This window comes from Leuciscus leuciscus, assembly GCF_965113295.1.
Source record: "Leuciscus leuciscus genome assembly, chromosome: 19".
NCBI classification, from domain to species: Eukaryota; Metazoa; Chordata; class Actinopteri; order Cypriniformes; family Leuciscidae; genus Leuciscus; species Leuciscus leuciscus.
The window spans coordinates 10,725,805-10,743,835 of NC_138743.1; the positions used below are offsets into that span (position 1 = coordinate 10,725,805).

Genomic DNA, 18,031 nt, shown 5'->3' on the forward strand with positions numbered 1-18,031 from the left:
AGATCAACATTAGAATAACATACAGATCATATTCTAACATTGATTAGTTTTATGTAAATGTGCTCACCTGTTTAATAAAGTACATGTAGAAGCGGTCGAAGTCTCGGACGTGGAGCTCTCGTTTATATACTGTCTATGGGAGCTCTAGGCATCTCGAAAACACCGCGCTGATATTGATTCTCGTTTTAGTTCTCCTTTTGTATCCAAAGTCTGCTTGCCATGGTCCATAATGTTTGAACGAAACAACAACAGCGTGCAAATAGACATTGCGAACTACAGTCAGTCGCTTTGGTTACTATCAGAGGGCTCTGGTTCATAGCTCTGGTTGCCATGGCAGTACGAGCGGAAACCAGGGACAATGCGGATATGACGCCGCTATATGAAATATCGATATATGAAACGGGACGTTTCTCGAATTAAATTACAAATTTCTCCTGGTTTGAAAGTTGTTGGAAACAGTCGGGATAATGTAAGTACACAACTAAAAAAAATATATAACATAGATATAGTGATTTTTGCTATTTTTAAAGCAAAAAAGTTACATATTGTGGCTTTCAAGGAAGCAAACATGTTAACTTATTTTAAACCGAGCTAATCTACTTAACACCGATACTCTCATTGATTTGCTCAAAGGAAAAAGACACACATGCCATCCTGAAAGCATACGTAACTATATCTCCTGCGAAGTCAGGGTCCCCAGTAGAGGACAGGACGCAGGGTACGGGCTTGTTGTCAATAGTTATTATTCACATTTGTGCTATGTTTAAAATAGGTCAGTGTGCAAACTGTTCCTTAAATTTAAATCAAAATTAAACCCTAGCCTATAAGCTAGGATGAAAATGACAAGCGGTTATTTTTAGCCAGGCGTTGAGGCCACAACGCTCCAGCGAAGCTGTTATATGAGGATACAGAAGTGCAAAATCATTCTGAGCAGTTGTTGAAGTGTTATTTCTATGCGTAATCCTTTCTTTCAAAGGGTGTTATGGCACAGGATAGATTTAGCTCAAATATCAGTTACATAGAAGCCTGAAATGTCCCGTTAGAGCCAGCAGGCCGTCTGTGAGCCATCGGACCGCCCGTGATTTTATAGAGGGGTAGATTGAAGAATACAATGACGGGATGCTCTGAATTTGCAGTGAGAAAAACATATCCTGCTTGTTTTTATGTACTCACTTGAATTTACGAGCACACTGGGCTTCCCTTATGTAATCGCACTCCAGCGCCAGCTCACGTGACATCACTTCTATCAAATGCTCCGGAAACAGACCTGCATGTTCAGAGACACAGTCAGAGAAGAGTCAGCAGGTTAGTTTGTATTTAGAAAAAATTATGTGATTCACCAAGGTTGAACTCACAATTCTTTGAGTTTGTGTGTTGTATTGTATTGTATTGAGTGTGCACTTTGTATTTTAGTGTACTTCAAATCTAAAAAGTATATTTAAAAAAAACTGTACTTGCAGATAATATAATAGTAATGAAATAAAAGGCCACTTAAGTGTACTTAAAGATTATATCAGGTTATATCAGTATATTTGGCAGTACACTTTAACCATGTTTCAAAGACAACACTAGTAATTATGAAATAATAAATAAAGATATACTTAAGTGGGTCCAAAAGCACTCTTACATTCAACTAATTACATTTAATATAAATTTAAACTAATACATTTTCATTTAATTGCTATTAACATGCAATCAAGTGTCTGAAACAATTACATTCAGTTCGCACTTAAAGGTTGCAGTACGCAATATTTACAGCTAGCTGTACCGCAGTCCAAATTCAAAATATTGGAGAGAGTCGTTTTCCTCGTCCCCTCCACCTCAGACTCGACGCTCACACGGGTTACCAGATTGAGGACACGCAACAGGAGCGAACGGTCAAGCGCAATTGACAATGGAAGGTGACGAGCTTTACACTCTAAGTTGATGAGTTGATTTATCTGTGTTTTAATATGGCTCTGGTCACAGAGTTTTTTTTATAGACATCAAGGCTTTTTAGGTAGGGTAGAATCTGCAATCTCTGACCCAGTTTGTTTGCTGGCTTCCATGGCTGCAATGTGCTGTGTTTTCCGCCAACTGGCAACCCGGGGTGTCGAAATACTATTGGGTAAATGGGCAGTGGGCGGGATCACACTGAACAAAAGTAGACATTCCGACACAGAACATACATTTCAAAGTATGAATAACTGGCTATAGCATTGCTTTTCCTGTTTCTTCAAACATATTAAGGTATTTTAATGCTTCAGTACAGTAAAATAAAAAGTACATACAGCACCTTTAAGTATATTATTTCCATAATATGCACTTTTCTTAAAAGTATGCTAAAGTGAAGGGTTTTCACAAGGGTTGCCTTGACATGAAAGATATTTTGGGTCTCTGCTGTATGTCATATCTCTCTTCTGGCAAAAAGAAGGATCGGCAATGCTGTGGTGGTATTTACGAGCTCAAATTAAAGTTCAGACTATATTTGGAGGATTATGCTTCTCTGACAGCTGAATATTTAACCGGCATTGATCATGCAGCAGTGGACGCTGTTGTAACGATGATGCAGCTCATGCCTGCCGCTACCGGGCTCTGATTGGTCAGTCATGCAGTCTGAGATCTATCAGCCCACTTAGACCCAACAGGCCTTGAGCTCTCAGTTTGAAACACACTAAACATAGATCTGAGTGCACTGACACCAAGGTCTTAGAAAAAAAGGGGTCAATTAAAGAGTTTCAAAATAAGTACAATTTCGTCAGTTTATTATTTCAACTTAAAATATTCCTAGTCAAAATTCACACTCACACACACACAAATTCATTCTTTTAATCAGCAAGGATGCATTCATTTGATCATAAGTGGCAGAAAATTAATTTATAATTTTACAACAGAGTTCTATTTCTTTTAATTTTGTATTTGTTATTAAGAAATTAAGAAAAAAGCATCACGGTTTCCGCAAAAATATTAAGCAGCACGACCATTTTCAACACTGAGAATAATAAATGTTTCTTGAGCACCAAATCAGCATTAGAATGATTTCTGAAGGATCAAGTGACTAAATGTATTACATTTATTTTATAAAATATATTGAAAGAGAAAAGAGAATTTGAAAATCTAATATTATTTCACAAGATTGCAGATTTTTTAGACTGGATTTCTGATCAAATTAATGCAGCCTTGCTGAGTGCAAGAAACATCTTTCATAAAAAATAAATAAAAAAATAACTCTTAGCAACCCCAAACTTTTATGTTTTTAGTTATAGGACATAGCAGACAGGAAGTGTATACTCTCAGATTTGGGATTGGGAAACGACCCAAGCTACTCGTGTCAATGCATATGCACTACCCTCCAGGTCCAGGACAATCTCCAGCAATTTATTTACCTAAAATTCTATAAATCATATGTATTCAAGATCTAAACCATGAGTGATGGGGTCATCACCTTCAGGAAGGGCGTTGCTCATGCTCAGGACCGTCATCAGGTTATTCACGTCGCTGTTGATGCTCTGTGCGACTCCGGGGTACTGCAGGAACCAAGAGTGTGTTACACAGGGTTTAGAAAACATTATGCAGAGGCAGTTCATTTCGTAAACCAAAACATGTTCGAACCGTAAGAGGAAAGAACACCTGGGTTGCTGCAAACGCAACACAAGTGGCCTCCAGCAAAACAGCCCTGACCTTGTTGCACATACTTTGGGGGGGCTACTTCATTTTGTAAAAGTTCAAAACTGTTTGTTTTACTAAAAAAAGTTGAGAGGTGACACATTCAGATAGATTTAGGTTATCTAATCATAAACATGGTTGCAACTGTTTGCAAAAGCTGATAGTGAGAATTGCTCCTTGGACTTCAAGCAGTTGGTGCTCCAAATTAACCTGTTAGGAGACTTTTATTGCACCTTTAAAGGGCATTTTATACGGTATGCGATAGGCAGGAAGCTTTGTTTGTGATTTTTGTGTGGAATGCAACAATATCCTACTGCTGCTTCAGCTTAAATCTTTTTATCTTGTGTGGTCCCATTGAAAATGAACTAAACTCATAAACAACCTTTAATGACCATAAGCCATTATTGATTGGCAGCAAGTTTAAAATAGTACTTTGACTTTCTGCCCACAACTAACCTGGATTTTCATGGCGACCTCTCGACCGTCTTTCATCTTGGCCAGATGGACCTGACCAATGGAAGCAGCAGCAAACGGTCTGTCCTCAAACAAATCCAGTTTATCCCTCCAGTTCGGGCCCAGGTCAATGCTCAGAGCTTTCTGCACAAATCAACCAGCAACATACATGCAGTTATTTTTTCAAAATACTGAATTTTTCTGATTTTCTGACGTGAAACATTAAAATATTTTGTAGTTTAAGTAGATGGTACCGTCATCTGTTTGATGGGCATGAAGTCAGCACTCTGACGCACACGTTCGAAGATCTTGGCCAGCTGTGGGTTGATGAATGCATCATCTGAAACATTATTAAACACACATACAATGTTGGTATAGTACTAATGCTATTGCCAAATGAAAACAATGGCCCTGTTTATAGCTGGTATTAACATCCTTCCTGGGTGATCGGATCACAAGTGCTCAGCAAAGACAGAGTGCCCACTTACAGGTATTACTAACATCAAATGTGTTTCCTGTGACTACAAGCTAATTACTATTAATGCAGAAAAATTCGACATTGCTTATCAATTGTAAACAGTGTATAGATACACTATCGTTCAAAAGTTTAGGGTTGGTAAGATGTCGGTTTATGCTCACCGAGGCTTCATTTATTTATTTATGATGTAAAAACAGTAATACTGTGAAATATTATTACTACTTAATTTTTTTTTCTAATTTAATACATTGATGGCAAAGCTCAATTTTTAGCATCATTACATCAGCCTTCAGTGTCACATAATTCTTCAGAAATCATTCTAATATGCTGATTTGGTACACATAGTGCTAACATTTTTGTAGAAAGATCATTGTTTTTCAGGATTCTCAGATGAATTGAAAGTTCAAAAGAACAGCATTTGTTTGAACTAGAAGTTTTTTGCAACAATGTAAAACACTTTACTGCTACTTTTGATTAATTTATTTGTGTCTTTCCTGAAAAAAGTTCTCACTTTATTTGGTAACAATTTATTTTACAGTGTCCTTGTTACATGTGCTACATGTAGTTACTATAGTAATAACTATAAATTATGTATAACCCTAAACTAAACCCACATCCTAACCCTTAATCTATAGTAAGTACATGTAATTCATTCATATTACTCAGTACTTAAATGTATAATTACACTGTAACACAGACTCCTTAAAATAGTCTAACTTTAAGGTGACAGTTACATTGTACTTAAATAAGAACTGAGTAATATTGATTAACTACATGTACTTAATATAGAGTTATGATTAGGGTTTGGTTTAGGGTTTCTTGTAATTATGCATAATTTACTGTAATTACTATAGTAAGTACATGTGACTATGTCAACTTAAAGTGTTACCAAAAAAAAAATGATCTCACAGAGTAATAGTAACATGTATAAATTATTTTATTTCCACACAACACTTGACTGATGGGTCAATTTGCTGTTGTTCAGGACACGTTAATCTTTAATCATGTGGTCACATTTGAATATGGTTTGAATGATTGGATCACTTGAGACAGATGTCAATACCAGGTATAAACGGTACCTGTGTTTTCCTGTGTTTCTTAATCTTTACTAAATCTGTTGTCATGTTACAGGTTTACTCAGTTGCAGTGCTCGTCAATCCATACATGTCAACAGGATATTAGAGATGGTTTCACGAGAAGGAGCCGAGTATGTTCCTTCTCGTGTCACTGTGTGACAGATGTACATCACAGATGTACAGTAAACAAGTCTTAGAGAGAGACACAGAGAGAGAGAGATAAATAAGCCCCTTGATCCGAACCCAGTGAGAGCTCCTCTCCTTCTCTCCTTCAGAATGCAGGAAAGTTACTGCCTCTCCAAAACTGCCTCTGTGTACATCATAACTTTAAAAAAAGGAAAGCTTTACAGTTGCCATGGTTTTTATCCTGGTTCACTTGTTTGACCCAGATTAGTCTGATGACCTCACATTTTCTGAGCTGATACTGTGACTGAGGAATGTGGGCTACATAGTGTCAGTAATTCCTATCTGTTCAATAACAAACATTAGAACAATACTGCAGCATTCATATTTTTGTATTCCTCAAAATACATACATCATTTATCTTTGTCTCAACCAAGCAAATCCTCGCATAGTTGTGTGTGCCTATCGTAATACTGCATTGTCAACATAATAAACTAATGTCACCTCAAAACAATATGTCATGCACATTTGTTAAGTTATTTGGTAAGCAACCATATAATAAGCAGTATAAATGTACAATCCAGTGGTCATTATTGCACAAATAAACACTTTCAGTTTGATGGCCACCCCGTCTGGGTTTATTTTGCAGTAACATCCATTAAACGTTTTTATTACTATGTTTCTCTCCACTCCAGCTGTAGAAACAGATCCTGTACACAATATTGTGACATATTATTACAGTTTAAAATAACCGTTTTCTATTTTAGATTATATTTCATGATGCAATTCTTGTGCTGGCAAAGCAGAATTTTCAGCATCATTACTTCAGTCTTCAGTGTCACATGATCCTTCAGAAATCATTCTAATATTCAGATTTGCTGCTCAAGAAACATTTCTTATTATCAATGTTGAAAACAGTTTCCCCTTAATATATGATAATATATAATAAATTTTTTTAAGGATTCTTTGATGAATAGAAAGTTCAATAGAAATAGAAATCTTCTGTAACATTATAAAACTTCTTTACGGTCACTTTTAATGAATTTAATGTGTTCTTTCTGAATAAAAGTATTAATTTCTTTCCAAAGAAGCAGCTTTCTGTCTCCAAACTTTTTAAAGGTAAGGTATTTCTTTTTTCCAAATTTTATAATATGGACATTTTTAATAAGTCCTAAAAACATTAAAGGACTCTCTCCATTCCAGCTGTAAAAACAGACCCTGTACACAACAGTTTAGCCATGTCTTGACGGTCGATTGTGTGTGCCAGTCCTTTCAGAACTTCCTGAAGTGTAGCGTAAAGGTCACGTTTCTGGCATAGCAGCGGGCTTATTTTGAGCTTCGCCGATGCCAGTGCTGTCGCTGTCCTTCACTGCCGGTCGTGCGATCTGAAGCTTACAAAATCCTGCCTATCTTGATGAAAATGACACGGTGCATGAGGCCAGTGCATGAGAAGTGGCCGAGGTTTGGAAATGTCATGCAGGGAGGCTGTGCTGCATTGATCTATGCGCTGCATTCTTGAGTGGGTGACACAGATGCTTTCGTTCTGGCTGTCCAATACACGTTAATGCACACAGAGCGGGGGAGAATGACCTCACATGCCAACCAGAAATAATCAACATATTTGCACAGAGAAGAGGCGCATTTCTGTGTGAGAAGAAGTTAGACAATGTTTGAGCAGCTTGTCAATACAGACAGAAGTGGATTCAAGGGCGTGTGGAAATGACAGGCAACTTTTCATGAGTCATGAACAGGAAAGCAAACTGTCAGTTCCTACCAACACAACTGTTCAAAAGTTTGGGATCAGTAATATTATTTTTTTTTTATAATATTTTTGAAATAAGTCACCTATGCTCATCAACGCTGCATTTATTTGATCAAGAATACAGTAAAGACAGTAATAAATATTATTATTGTGAAAAATTACATTATATTTTAAAATGTAATTTATTCCTGTGATGGCAAAGCTGAATTTTCAGCATCATTACTTCAGTCAAATGATCCTTCTGAAATCATTCTAATATGCTGATTTGCATATTAAGAAATTAATGCTTTGGCACATTCACACATTTAACCATAACTCAAACATTGGCAGTTGAGAAAATAAGTAATTTTCACGTTTGAGTGTGGATAGACAAATTGCTTGTCGCTGTTATCTTGTTATGTCTCAGCTGGTAAGAAGATAGTGTAAACCTTTAGACGAAAAGATCTTTAAGATCATTACAACTGTAAACTCATTCAAGTATGTCTAAACTGGTAGTGTACGAGGACCCCAAACTGTCAGCATGCAGAAAAGTGAGCATCCATTTTCCACCGCTGTGTGGAAAATAACGCAGGAAGCTTATTTGAGGTCATTTTATCTTTAGACGTTTGCATATCAGAGAGGAAATAATCTGCATCTCCAATTTCTCTGCACCTTTTCTGTAAGCGGTTCCCAGTCACTCACATCACCAGGCTTTAAAACCGAGACAGGCCAAGATCACATACCAGCCTAACCTGAGAGCGGCCATGACTTAAAACAGGAATCAGCCGCAGGTTATGAGCTATTGTGAGTCATGGAGGACGCCTTATTGGTCCTAACAAATCTTTGAGGAGTGACCTTAATGTGGCAGCTTGTTATACAAACAGCATTCTCTTACCCTGGATACTGAGCATCTGACCGAGCTTGAGGGCCGCCCCACGAACTTTACACAGTGTCCTGACGATACGCTCCGCGTTGGCCTCCGAAAGGAAGGGGCTTTGGTCCAGAACTGCCTTCTTATCACCTATGTGAAATTACAAGTCTGTTAACATTTTCGACAGAAAATACAACTTAAAAACAAGAAAACTGAGCACAGTAATGCCTAATGGGACAAATAAACACTTTTTTATACAAAGAGGTCCAAAAGTCTCAGACAACCACTGTATGTGCCATTTGAAACAAAGATAAGCTGTGCTGCTGAGAACCATTTGTTCATGTAAACAAAAACCAACAAACTATTAGATGACTTCATGATCTCTGTGAGGACATTAAAGCTATTCCTGGATGTGATGATGAGGTCAAAGGTAATAATTATCCAGCATCTACATAGATAAGATAAAGTTACAGGCCGCTGTCCTTAGAACACATTTGCACATTTTCTCAGTTCCCATATTGTGTTGATGCCACCAAGACATTAGGCAATAATAACTCGTGTAAATACACATTTATATTTATACAGTGGTATATACAGTACTTATTAATATGTACATAGTCCTTCTACTTACCATCTATAAGTACATTCCTTTTTCCCCCTTCATTTTTTCCTACACATTTAATTTTTATAGATGTATATTATGTTTTTTCTTTAAAGGTATAGCGGAGGATGTTTTACTTCCTGGTGGGTAGTCTAAACTATTGGTCCTCCTAATTGTCAATCATTCTGGTGAATCAATCAAACTTTTCAAAAAGTGGAGAGGGCGGGTCTTATCTAAAATTTGGAAAGATCCTCCGCTATACCTTTAATACCACATATTTAATTATTTATCTCCATTTTATTGTGTTATATACTGTATGTTTGCAAGTACTTAGAGCTCCAGGAAACCAAACCAAATTCCTCGTGTGCTTGTGCACACTTGGCGAATAAAGTGCATTCTGATTCGGATTCTAATTATAATATGCAGCCAGACTGACATAATGCCATTTCAATGACATTTTGAGCTGCTATTGCCTATGGAGTCAAAAAAGATGAGGGTGTAGATCCAAACACCAAACTAAATAAGCTGTTAAAATTTTTTTGCAATGTTCAATATTCAAGATTAGGGTACGACCAAAGGAATGCATTAAAACAATAAAATATGTACCTTGAATTCAATGCAAGTCGCTCTGGATAAAAGTGTTTACCAGATTCAAAAATGTATAATAAAATAAAATAAAAGTTTGCATTCATAATCTTTCATTAAACATAAAAACGCTCTACGAATTCACAATGATGACATGCTGCAAATTCACATTTCAAGTTGCCTTTAAACATGACAAAACAACAATGGCAGCGTGTATGTCCGACTAAAGCTCTTTCTGTGGCGTAAGAAGATTTGAAGTTGAGCTGAGAGATCCTTGATGATGGGAAGAGTGCACATATTGACAATCACAAGTGGAGAACGAAGTTAAACATTTCAATAATGAGGGACAAACTTTTAAGAACAGTATACATCTCAATAATATACTGCCAATTTTTCATACCAATTACACAGACGCGTATAAATACTGTATGGTCTGTGCTGCAAAAATATCTGGTCTCTACATTAAAACTGCCTCTCAGACTAATTTAGGAGCACTTTAGAACAGACAACTCTATAAATGTTATTATGCGTATATTATTATACATGCACTCTAGTTAAAGCAAACACAGACAGTCAAAAGAGCAATAGCGCTCACCTGTCTAAGAGTAAATAATATCCATACGCACACTAGATTTTTAGTACTGCTTGTCCTGAAAGGAAGGAAATTTCTACTAATGATGCACATTGGTTCTAGGCTATTGTGGGTTGTGGTGAGCAGTGCACACGTGTTTATGTGTGTAACTGGAGTTTAAATACCCACAATCTCCTTCCTATTCTTTCCTATCTCCTCACTCATGATCTCTCGGTTAATGAAATGGTTTAAAGTCCAAAAACAAACAAACAAAAAACTCTGACTGCATGCGATTTATCACTTGTAATCATGCTATGCCTGATTAGTAAGAAACTTTCAATAAAACAGACTAATGACTGATAATTATGAATACATTGTCCTGATCCAAACTGTATCTGTAAAGATCTAGTAGAATTTAATATAATTGTCTTACCATTCTTCTCCTCTGATCTTAGGCTTTTCTTTGCTACTTCGGCCAAAGCTCCAATTCCCAAACCCACAGCAAGACCTGCAAGAGATTATTAAAGTCACCATGAATTGTTTTTTTTATGGAATATTGCAGTATTATAAATTATTTATCCGTGCACTTAAAAAAAAAACAAAAAAAAACGTATGAGCCCTTGTAATCTTTAATCAAAATAAATTCCCCTCCCTCTTGCAGCAACAGCTCTTCTTATTTCTGATGATGCGTTTACTGGCGCGAGGGGGGACAACCTGTCACTCAGATGACATCACAGCCACAGCAAAACAAAACCATCCAATCAATTAATGATGGGAAAAAAAATCAAGTCTACATTTCTTGTATCAAGAAGCCGTTTCACTTGGATATAAGTCACAACAGGGAAGAGACTCACAACTTCCGTTTCAAGCTGACATTAAGCAATTAGTACATTCAAGATAAAAAAGAAATAAGGAAATGGTCCATAAATTTACAGAAGTTAAATATACTGAAACAGTCATTATCTTACACCTTTAAACAGCACTTCCACCCTGAACAAAAAGAGCTGTATTTACATCTGTCTTTTGAATTGCTTTGAGAAAAATACCCACAACAACACTGATGCTGTATAATGTGAACCTGACAAAAAGGAAACATCAGAAATAGCATTTCCAAACCACTGTGATCAGCACTTTTTCTGTGGTAGAGCTGAGAATCAATAACGTGTTTTGGTGCACTCTTCTTCAATAGTTATGTAATTTTCTGATTATGCAACCCTCCTGCTTTTGAGAAATTTAGGACGGGTATCAAGTCGGTTGTAAATCAAGCACTGAAACTAAACGCCTCAGTTTAAGCTGGCAAGAAATGCTTTCATTCAGGCATACCGACACACACACACACACTAACTGCCTCTGAGACTAATTTAGGAGCACTTTAGAACAGATAACTCTATAAATGTTATTATGCATATATTATACTGATCTTTTGCACACTAAGACACAGCAAAGAATGTATTTTTTAAAGAAACTGCTTGTTTTTAATGTCAATAACAAAATGCTTCAAATGTTTTATACTGCTTTTATTGAAAGTGTTTTAACTTGCTGTATTATCTGTCGGTTCGGAAATGCCACTGAATCACAGAAAAAGATAATCAGAAAAACAGTTACTACTGCCAGCAAGTTACTTGGGATAACGTTACCGAGCATTGAACACATTTACAAAGACAGAATGGTGAAAAAGGCCAATAACATTGTATGTGATTACACACACCCGTTGGCATCTCATTTGAAATTATTGCCATCTATGCGTCGTTTCTGTCCCCCTCTTATGACCAAGAACAGATCCAAATTTTCTTTTGTACCACAAGCCATAAAAGCCTTAAATCAGTCAAAATAAGCTAGATGTCCAGCTGGCTTGGTCAGACCCAAGGGTGTATATAGTGTATTGCATTGCATTGTATTTGTTTGTGTGATAGGTCTGATATTTTGTCATGAAGTGCCTTGCGACTGCGCCGCAAACCCAATTGCCCCAAGGGGACAATAAAAGTTATTTACTACTACTATTGCGCATACTAGATTTTCAGTACTGCTTGTACTGAGAAAAAAAAAGATTTAAAAAAATAAAAATAATAATATATATATATATATATATATATATATATATATATATATATTCAAATGTTTTTTCATATATTGAAAATCTAGAGTGTATCTAGATTGAGAAAATCAAGAGTAAATCTATAGAGTTGTCTGTTCTAAAGTGCTCCTAAATTAGTCTCAGAGGCAGTATATATACTGTACACATTTCAGATACACTATACACATTTCAGAAACGCAGTTTGATGCCGATTCTTATCCTGGTTAAGTTTTTCATCAAGCCTGCTGGGGAAGTTCTAGGTTGATGATTAAGCAGGTTCCTGTTTTTATGTCTCTTTATGCCTGCAGGAGTTTAAGGACTCGAGGAAAACACAAGAGGCCATGCCAGGGTACTCAAACACTGCAACATCAGATGCATTGTACCGCATTTGCTCTTTTTAAACACTTAACATTTGCATTCCATTGTGCATATACAGACTAATCCATGTGACCACGCAATTCAGAAAAAAATTTAGCAATCAAAAACAAGTACAGGGTAAACTATTAAAAAGGTTGGGGACAAGTTTGCCTGATAGCATGACCAAGGACAATACGGGCCCAAGTCTCATGTTACAAAAACAGAGAGGTATGCTTCTGAACATAAACACCAAAATGAACATGCTGCTTAAAAACAGTTGTTAGGGCACTGATTTAAGGGACATCTAAAGTCACCAAAATTGAGATGAAGAACGCAACCACACGAAAGACTGCCAAAAGTGACGGATACTATTCTTGGATGCAATTAATCACTATCTTCAACTATCCAACGAGAGCAAGAGGAAGAGAGCCAGAAAACAGTTGAACTGGATAGCTCATGTCCAGGAGTGAGGTCAAGGTGAGGACAGAGGTCAGACGCACATCACAAAACTACTTCAACTGTGACAACAACATAAATCACAACACAAACAATGTTTCCTTAACTTACTGATCAACTGTCAGTAAGAGTAACAAAATAACTTAAATTCTGTAATATGACACTTTTAGACTAAACAAAATATATATTATAAAAATAAATAAAACTTAGGGGCCAAACTTGATTTTATCCGTCAGAAATTGATTAGAATGTGAAGTGGTCCATTTACACCACGTCATTTATTTTTATTTAATTTTATTTTTTTAGAACAATGCGGACCAATATTTCATTCACAATAAGACAAACATCCACAAGAATTAATTAATTTCTATATTCATTATTCTAATATATATATATATATATATATATATATATATATATATATATATATATATATATATATATATATATATATATATATATAATATTATATATTCAACAGCCATAAACATTAAGGCCTAAATTATTGTTAATTATTAAAACAAATGCTTAATAATTATCAAATAACATTGATACTTTAAATCTGATATCATTTCTTACTAATATAATTATTATCATTGCTGTTGTTAATAAAATAATACATTATAGATAAATAAAATAACAACAGATACATCATTATTATTGCTACATTACTGTTAATTCTAATAATAATAATAATAATAAAATTATACTAAAATGTAAATGTTTAATAATGAAAAACATTTGCTTTAATATTGAACAATAATTCAGAATGTAGTAATGTTTATGGCTGTTGAATTTGCTTATACACAATATAATATTAACAGCATGTTACATGCAGTCTTGCAAACTGGATGCCACATAAAACTTAAGTCATCTTGAACAGACTCGTTAGCTTTGATCCCTATAGAGCACATAAAGACTTGTCAACACATCCCCCTTATAAATTCACACAGTCCCATGATGCTTTGGTGGTTCAGAGAATGTTGAATCCAAGCACCCTAGGTCACTGCAAGTATATACACCAATGAGATTGTAGTAAACAGATGCCTGAAGATGTTTTCTTGCAACGGTGGTAGATAAGAGTTCAATCTGATAACAGACGCTCACCCAGCATGCACACACACCAACAGCAGATGATAGTAGATGCATGTTTTAACGTCTCAATTAGTGTACGTCAGTGGAAAACTAGCTTGCAGCGAACCAGAGACAGAGAGCTACTATGACTGCTAGCCTTTAATTTTCCCATGTGACAGCACTTCTCGCTCAAACCCTCGTCTATATCTAGCCATTCACTCCCTGTAACTGTATTCAGCACTAGTCCTCTGAGAAATAACCAGTACACTGTCATTTAAACAACAAAAGCGTGTAAAGTTACACACTGCCAGAGCAGAATGGGAAGCTCTATCTTAGGGGAAACAGGTGATGCACATTCCCAGACCGGTTAAGCTCTGTCCCATAATCCAAATCAGCGGCAGCCGCAGTCTACGATATTACTGTTCAACACGTAGATTAACCTTGAGCCCTCAATCTGGCTCTGACATGTTGTATGAGGATATAGAAGCAGCTAATTTAAACAGGCATTAGATCAGAGCACGAATAACAATGCCAGAAAGGACAGAAACCAGGAAAGCCAAATGTACCAATCCAAAAAAAATGGCATTAAGAATCCATAACTAAAGTAATGATGCATTAGACAACATGTAGAGTAATAAATTCAATAGATTTGGTGGCAGCACAGTGCAAAAGAGCACATTTGAAGAGGCATCCACTCGCTGGATTGGATGCACCATGCAAAAGAAAAGGTTTTCAGTTACCATGGGCATTGTAGAAATGCCCTAATTACTTTCATCCATGCTTCATTTATTTCTCAATAGAAAGAGTCCAGTAACAGGAGAATTACCAAGTGTAAAATATTCAACTGGCAATAATTTGTCTGCCCACATGAGGCAATCACGTATAATAAAACGCCATTTTATAGGCTACTGATAACAGGCCACTTAATCCCAAGAGAATGTACATCATTTTAAACAGATTTTTCAAGAGTGTTGAACAGTTTTGAAAGGTAAGTGTACATACATAAAAAATATTTTCAATAACCTTACCTCCAAAATTCGCTAGTCTCCCCAGCCGTGTGACCGGTACCTTCCGCTCTCTCGCTCTTTCACTAAGCTACAGTGGGAAAGAGCAGGCATTTAGAGTGCGTCATTATGTTATGTGCTTCCAATTACAAATATCCTTTTTAAAACAACTGGACACACAACATTTTGGATTTTCAGGGCTCAATGCTAAGGATTTTTTCTATTGGCCCTGCCAAAATGTTCACTAGTTCTATAAGACTGCTGTCACTTTAAGAGCAAATGCCCGGATCCAATATAGTGTTACACAATGCGTTTTATTTAACGATTTACGTAACTGACTGTTTACGAGGATACTCGCCAATACGGGCATTTTGACGCAATTCTTTGAGAATATGTCCATTCAAGAACAAGACGACGTGAAAGAAATTATTTGCACGCTGTCTGAGATGCGAAGCCTAGAAATCTAGACGCACCCTAGCGGCAGCAAAAATTATTTTGCAGCCAGGGTAGTCTAGCAACTCTCCCGTTGACTTTCGTGCTGGAAAAACCTAAATTGGGTCAGGCCAATCACGTCGTGTATAGAGTAGGCGGGGCGGGCTTAACATAATGACGACAGAGTTGCGACGGTTCCCTGCTACTTGAAAACAAAGAAGAGCTGCTGGAGAACAGTCTTTCGAATCAGCTTTGGCCGAAAGTTGAATCTATCAACTATCGGGGCTCCGCTGTTGGGAAAATGCTCTGGTTGGTTGAAGCGCTGTCCTATTGCGTGCAGAGGGAATTTGAAAGACAGCCGTTTATCCCGCCCCTCGGATTGAGCCGTGTCTATGGTGAGTTGCCAGACCTAACATCTTGATGTAGGTCTGGCTTGCCAGGCTATGAGATGCGGCTTTCTCGGCACACACTTTGAGTACAGAGTTCTCTTTCGCGTCTTCTTGTGATTGAATATTTAGATTGGCAGGGCTTTAAAGCACGTTCAAATGACAAGCCTTTGTGACAATGCAGCAATGGGCAGATCGGGTAAGTGCCTGTTCTGTCAACTGTCCCGAGCGTCGTTCACGCTGGCCCCGGCCCATATTGTCGAGCCCTGATTTTTAATGTTCTTAACTCATAATATAAAAAAAATGGTGTTTTGTCTATGCTTTTGTTAGCTTTCTTTCCCAATCAAGCAATTGATAGTAAGATTTAATGTAGGAATGAAAAAAGGGATGATCCCACTGAATTGTCCAGCCAAATTGTTTTGTTCTTTTTGCAGCAAACTGCACTAATCAAAACATTTCATGGGGCCTTCAACAAAATCCAATGAAGTTATTTATTTGTTTGGCCTAGGTGTCTATATCTGCAACCAACTTCTAACTTTAGGGGAACAAACAAATTGCATTGCAACTATTATTATCCTCTGTAAGGCATGACATATATAGGTGGGACAAATGGCTAGTTACTCATGGGTGATGAGGGATTGGAAAAGGTCGCCTGTACCATTTGTTTATGTGGTTTGGAGCCGTCTCTTTTTGCCTGCCTGGCTTTCTCGATGTCCTCAGCCGTAATGCCTCCCACTGAAGAGTGATCCTGGTGATACGACCGCGTCTGTCCGGTGAACTGGCTGGTAGGGTCCTTGTAGCCTTTGAACAGGTTTGACTTCCCTGTGGTCTGGCTGTATGTGCTAGCAGCACCTGCGTTAGCTTCCCTGAAAACTGAATCACTGTCCAAACCTCCATGTGCTGCACTCTCAAAGTTCTCCTCTGAAGCTGTGAAGTCATACTTGGAGTCCACGTCTGTGCTGAAATCAGAAACGCTCTGCTGGCCGCCTGTGAACTCCTAAAAAATAAAGTAGATGAACATCATTTGGTTATTCCATGTGCTTTCCCACAGCTGAAATAACATAAATTAAATTAAATGAATGCTATATTGTGAATATAGTCATGACTAAAAGGACACAATGTAATACATTTTATAATAAGAGATAAGGTATGCTTTTCTGATATGGAACTTTCAAAGCACTATGAAATGCACAATCAGTTCCAGAGGCTTTGATGGCACAAATATCTTGGCAGCACACCCTTCTCTCCTATGCTCTGGAAACCCAGGCAGTAATCCAATCTCCAGGTAGGCCTAAATTTCATTTGCATAATCGTATTGTTGGAGTTATTATACCCTAGTGTTGCCTGTTGTGGAGAATAGAAACCTGAGAACAACAGAGGTGCAACCAAACACCATTATAGAGCGCTTCGAATTACACAAAGCCATACAGCTATCAATGAAGAAATAACAGATACATATAACTATATTACCATGAGTCATGGTAAAGCCTTGTTTTTTGTGTGTTTTTTTTCCTTCTAAAAACAATATAGTAAAGGCTACCAATGTTCAAAAAATTATAATAACAATGATAATGATGATAATAATATATATTGTTGTTATTATAGCAAAACATTTAATTGTTGTTATAATAAATGATATAATATGCTACCATTCAAAATTGGGGTCTGCATTTACAGCAAAATACAGTCAAATAAATAAATAATCACTATTGTGAAATGTTATTCCATTTTCATGGTCTTTAGTGTCACATGATCCTTCAGAAATCATTCTAATGCTGATATATTGCTCAAGAAACATTTCTTATTATTAATGATGAAAACAGTTTGTGGAAACTATGATACATGCTTCTCAGATAAATAGAAAAGCTCAAAAGAGGAGGATTTATTTGAAATAGAGGGTGCGTCTCAATCAGCTCCCTTTGTTGTGAATCAGTATATTGTGTACATGAGGTCAAGCTCTGGTAAGGACAGTCAGGACTGTGGCTCACTACACATTGGGACACTGATGGCTCTATTTCTGGCGACATGACAACGTCCTCAATGTACAACATCACCACTGGTATTTATGAACAGCAGAACTGATATCTTTGACATTATTTGTTCA

The 18,031-nt window shown here is 36.8% G+C and overlaps 1 protein-coding gene across 1 annotated transcript in view; it reads right to left on the reverse strand.

The window, feature by feature from the left end:
- coq8aa (coenzyme Q8A-a) overlaps positions 1-18,031 on the reverse strand; it is a 34,152-nt gene that overhangs the window by 5,624 nt on the left and 10,497 nt on the right. The window contains exons 3-10 of the mRNA XM_082148234.1: positions 16,586-16,924; positions 15,134-15,200; positions 10,578-10,652; positions 8,412-8,537; positions 4,353-4,438; positions 4,102-4,242; positions 3,425-3,506; positions 1,174-1,267 (exon numbers count right to left, since the gene is read on the reverse strand). Of these exons, the coding sequence (XP_082004360.1) occupies positions 1,174-1,267; positions 3,425-3,506; positions 4,102-4,242; positions 4,353-4,438; positions 8,412-8,537; positions 10,578-10,652; positions 15,134-15,200; positions 16,586-16,924 (1,010 nt within the window). The remainder of the gene's footprint in view (positions 1-1,173; positions 1,268-3,424; positions 3,507-4,101; positions 4,243-4,352; positions 4,439-8,411; positions 8,538-10,577; positions 10,653-15,133; positions 15,201-16,585; positions 16,925-18,031) is intronic.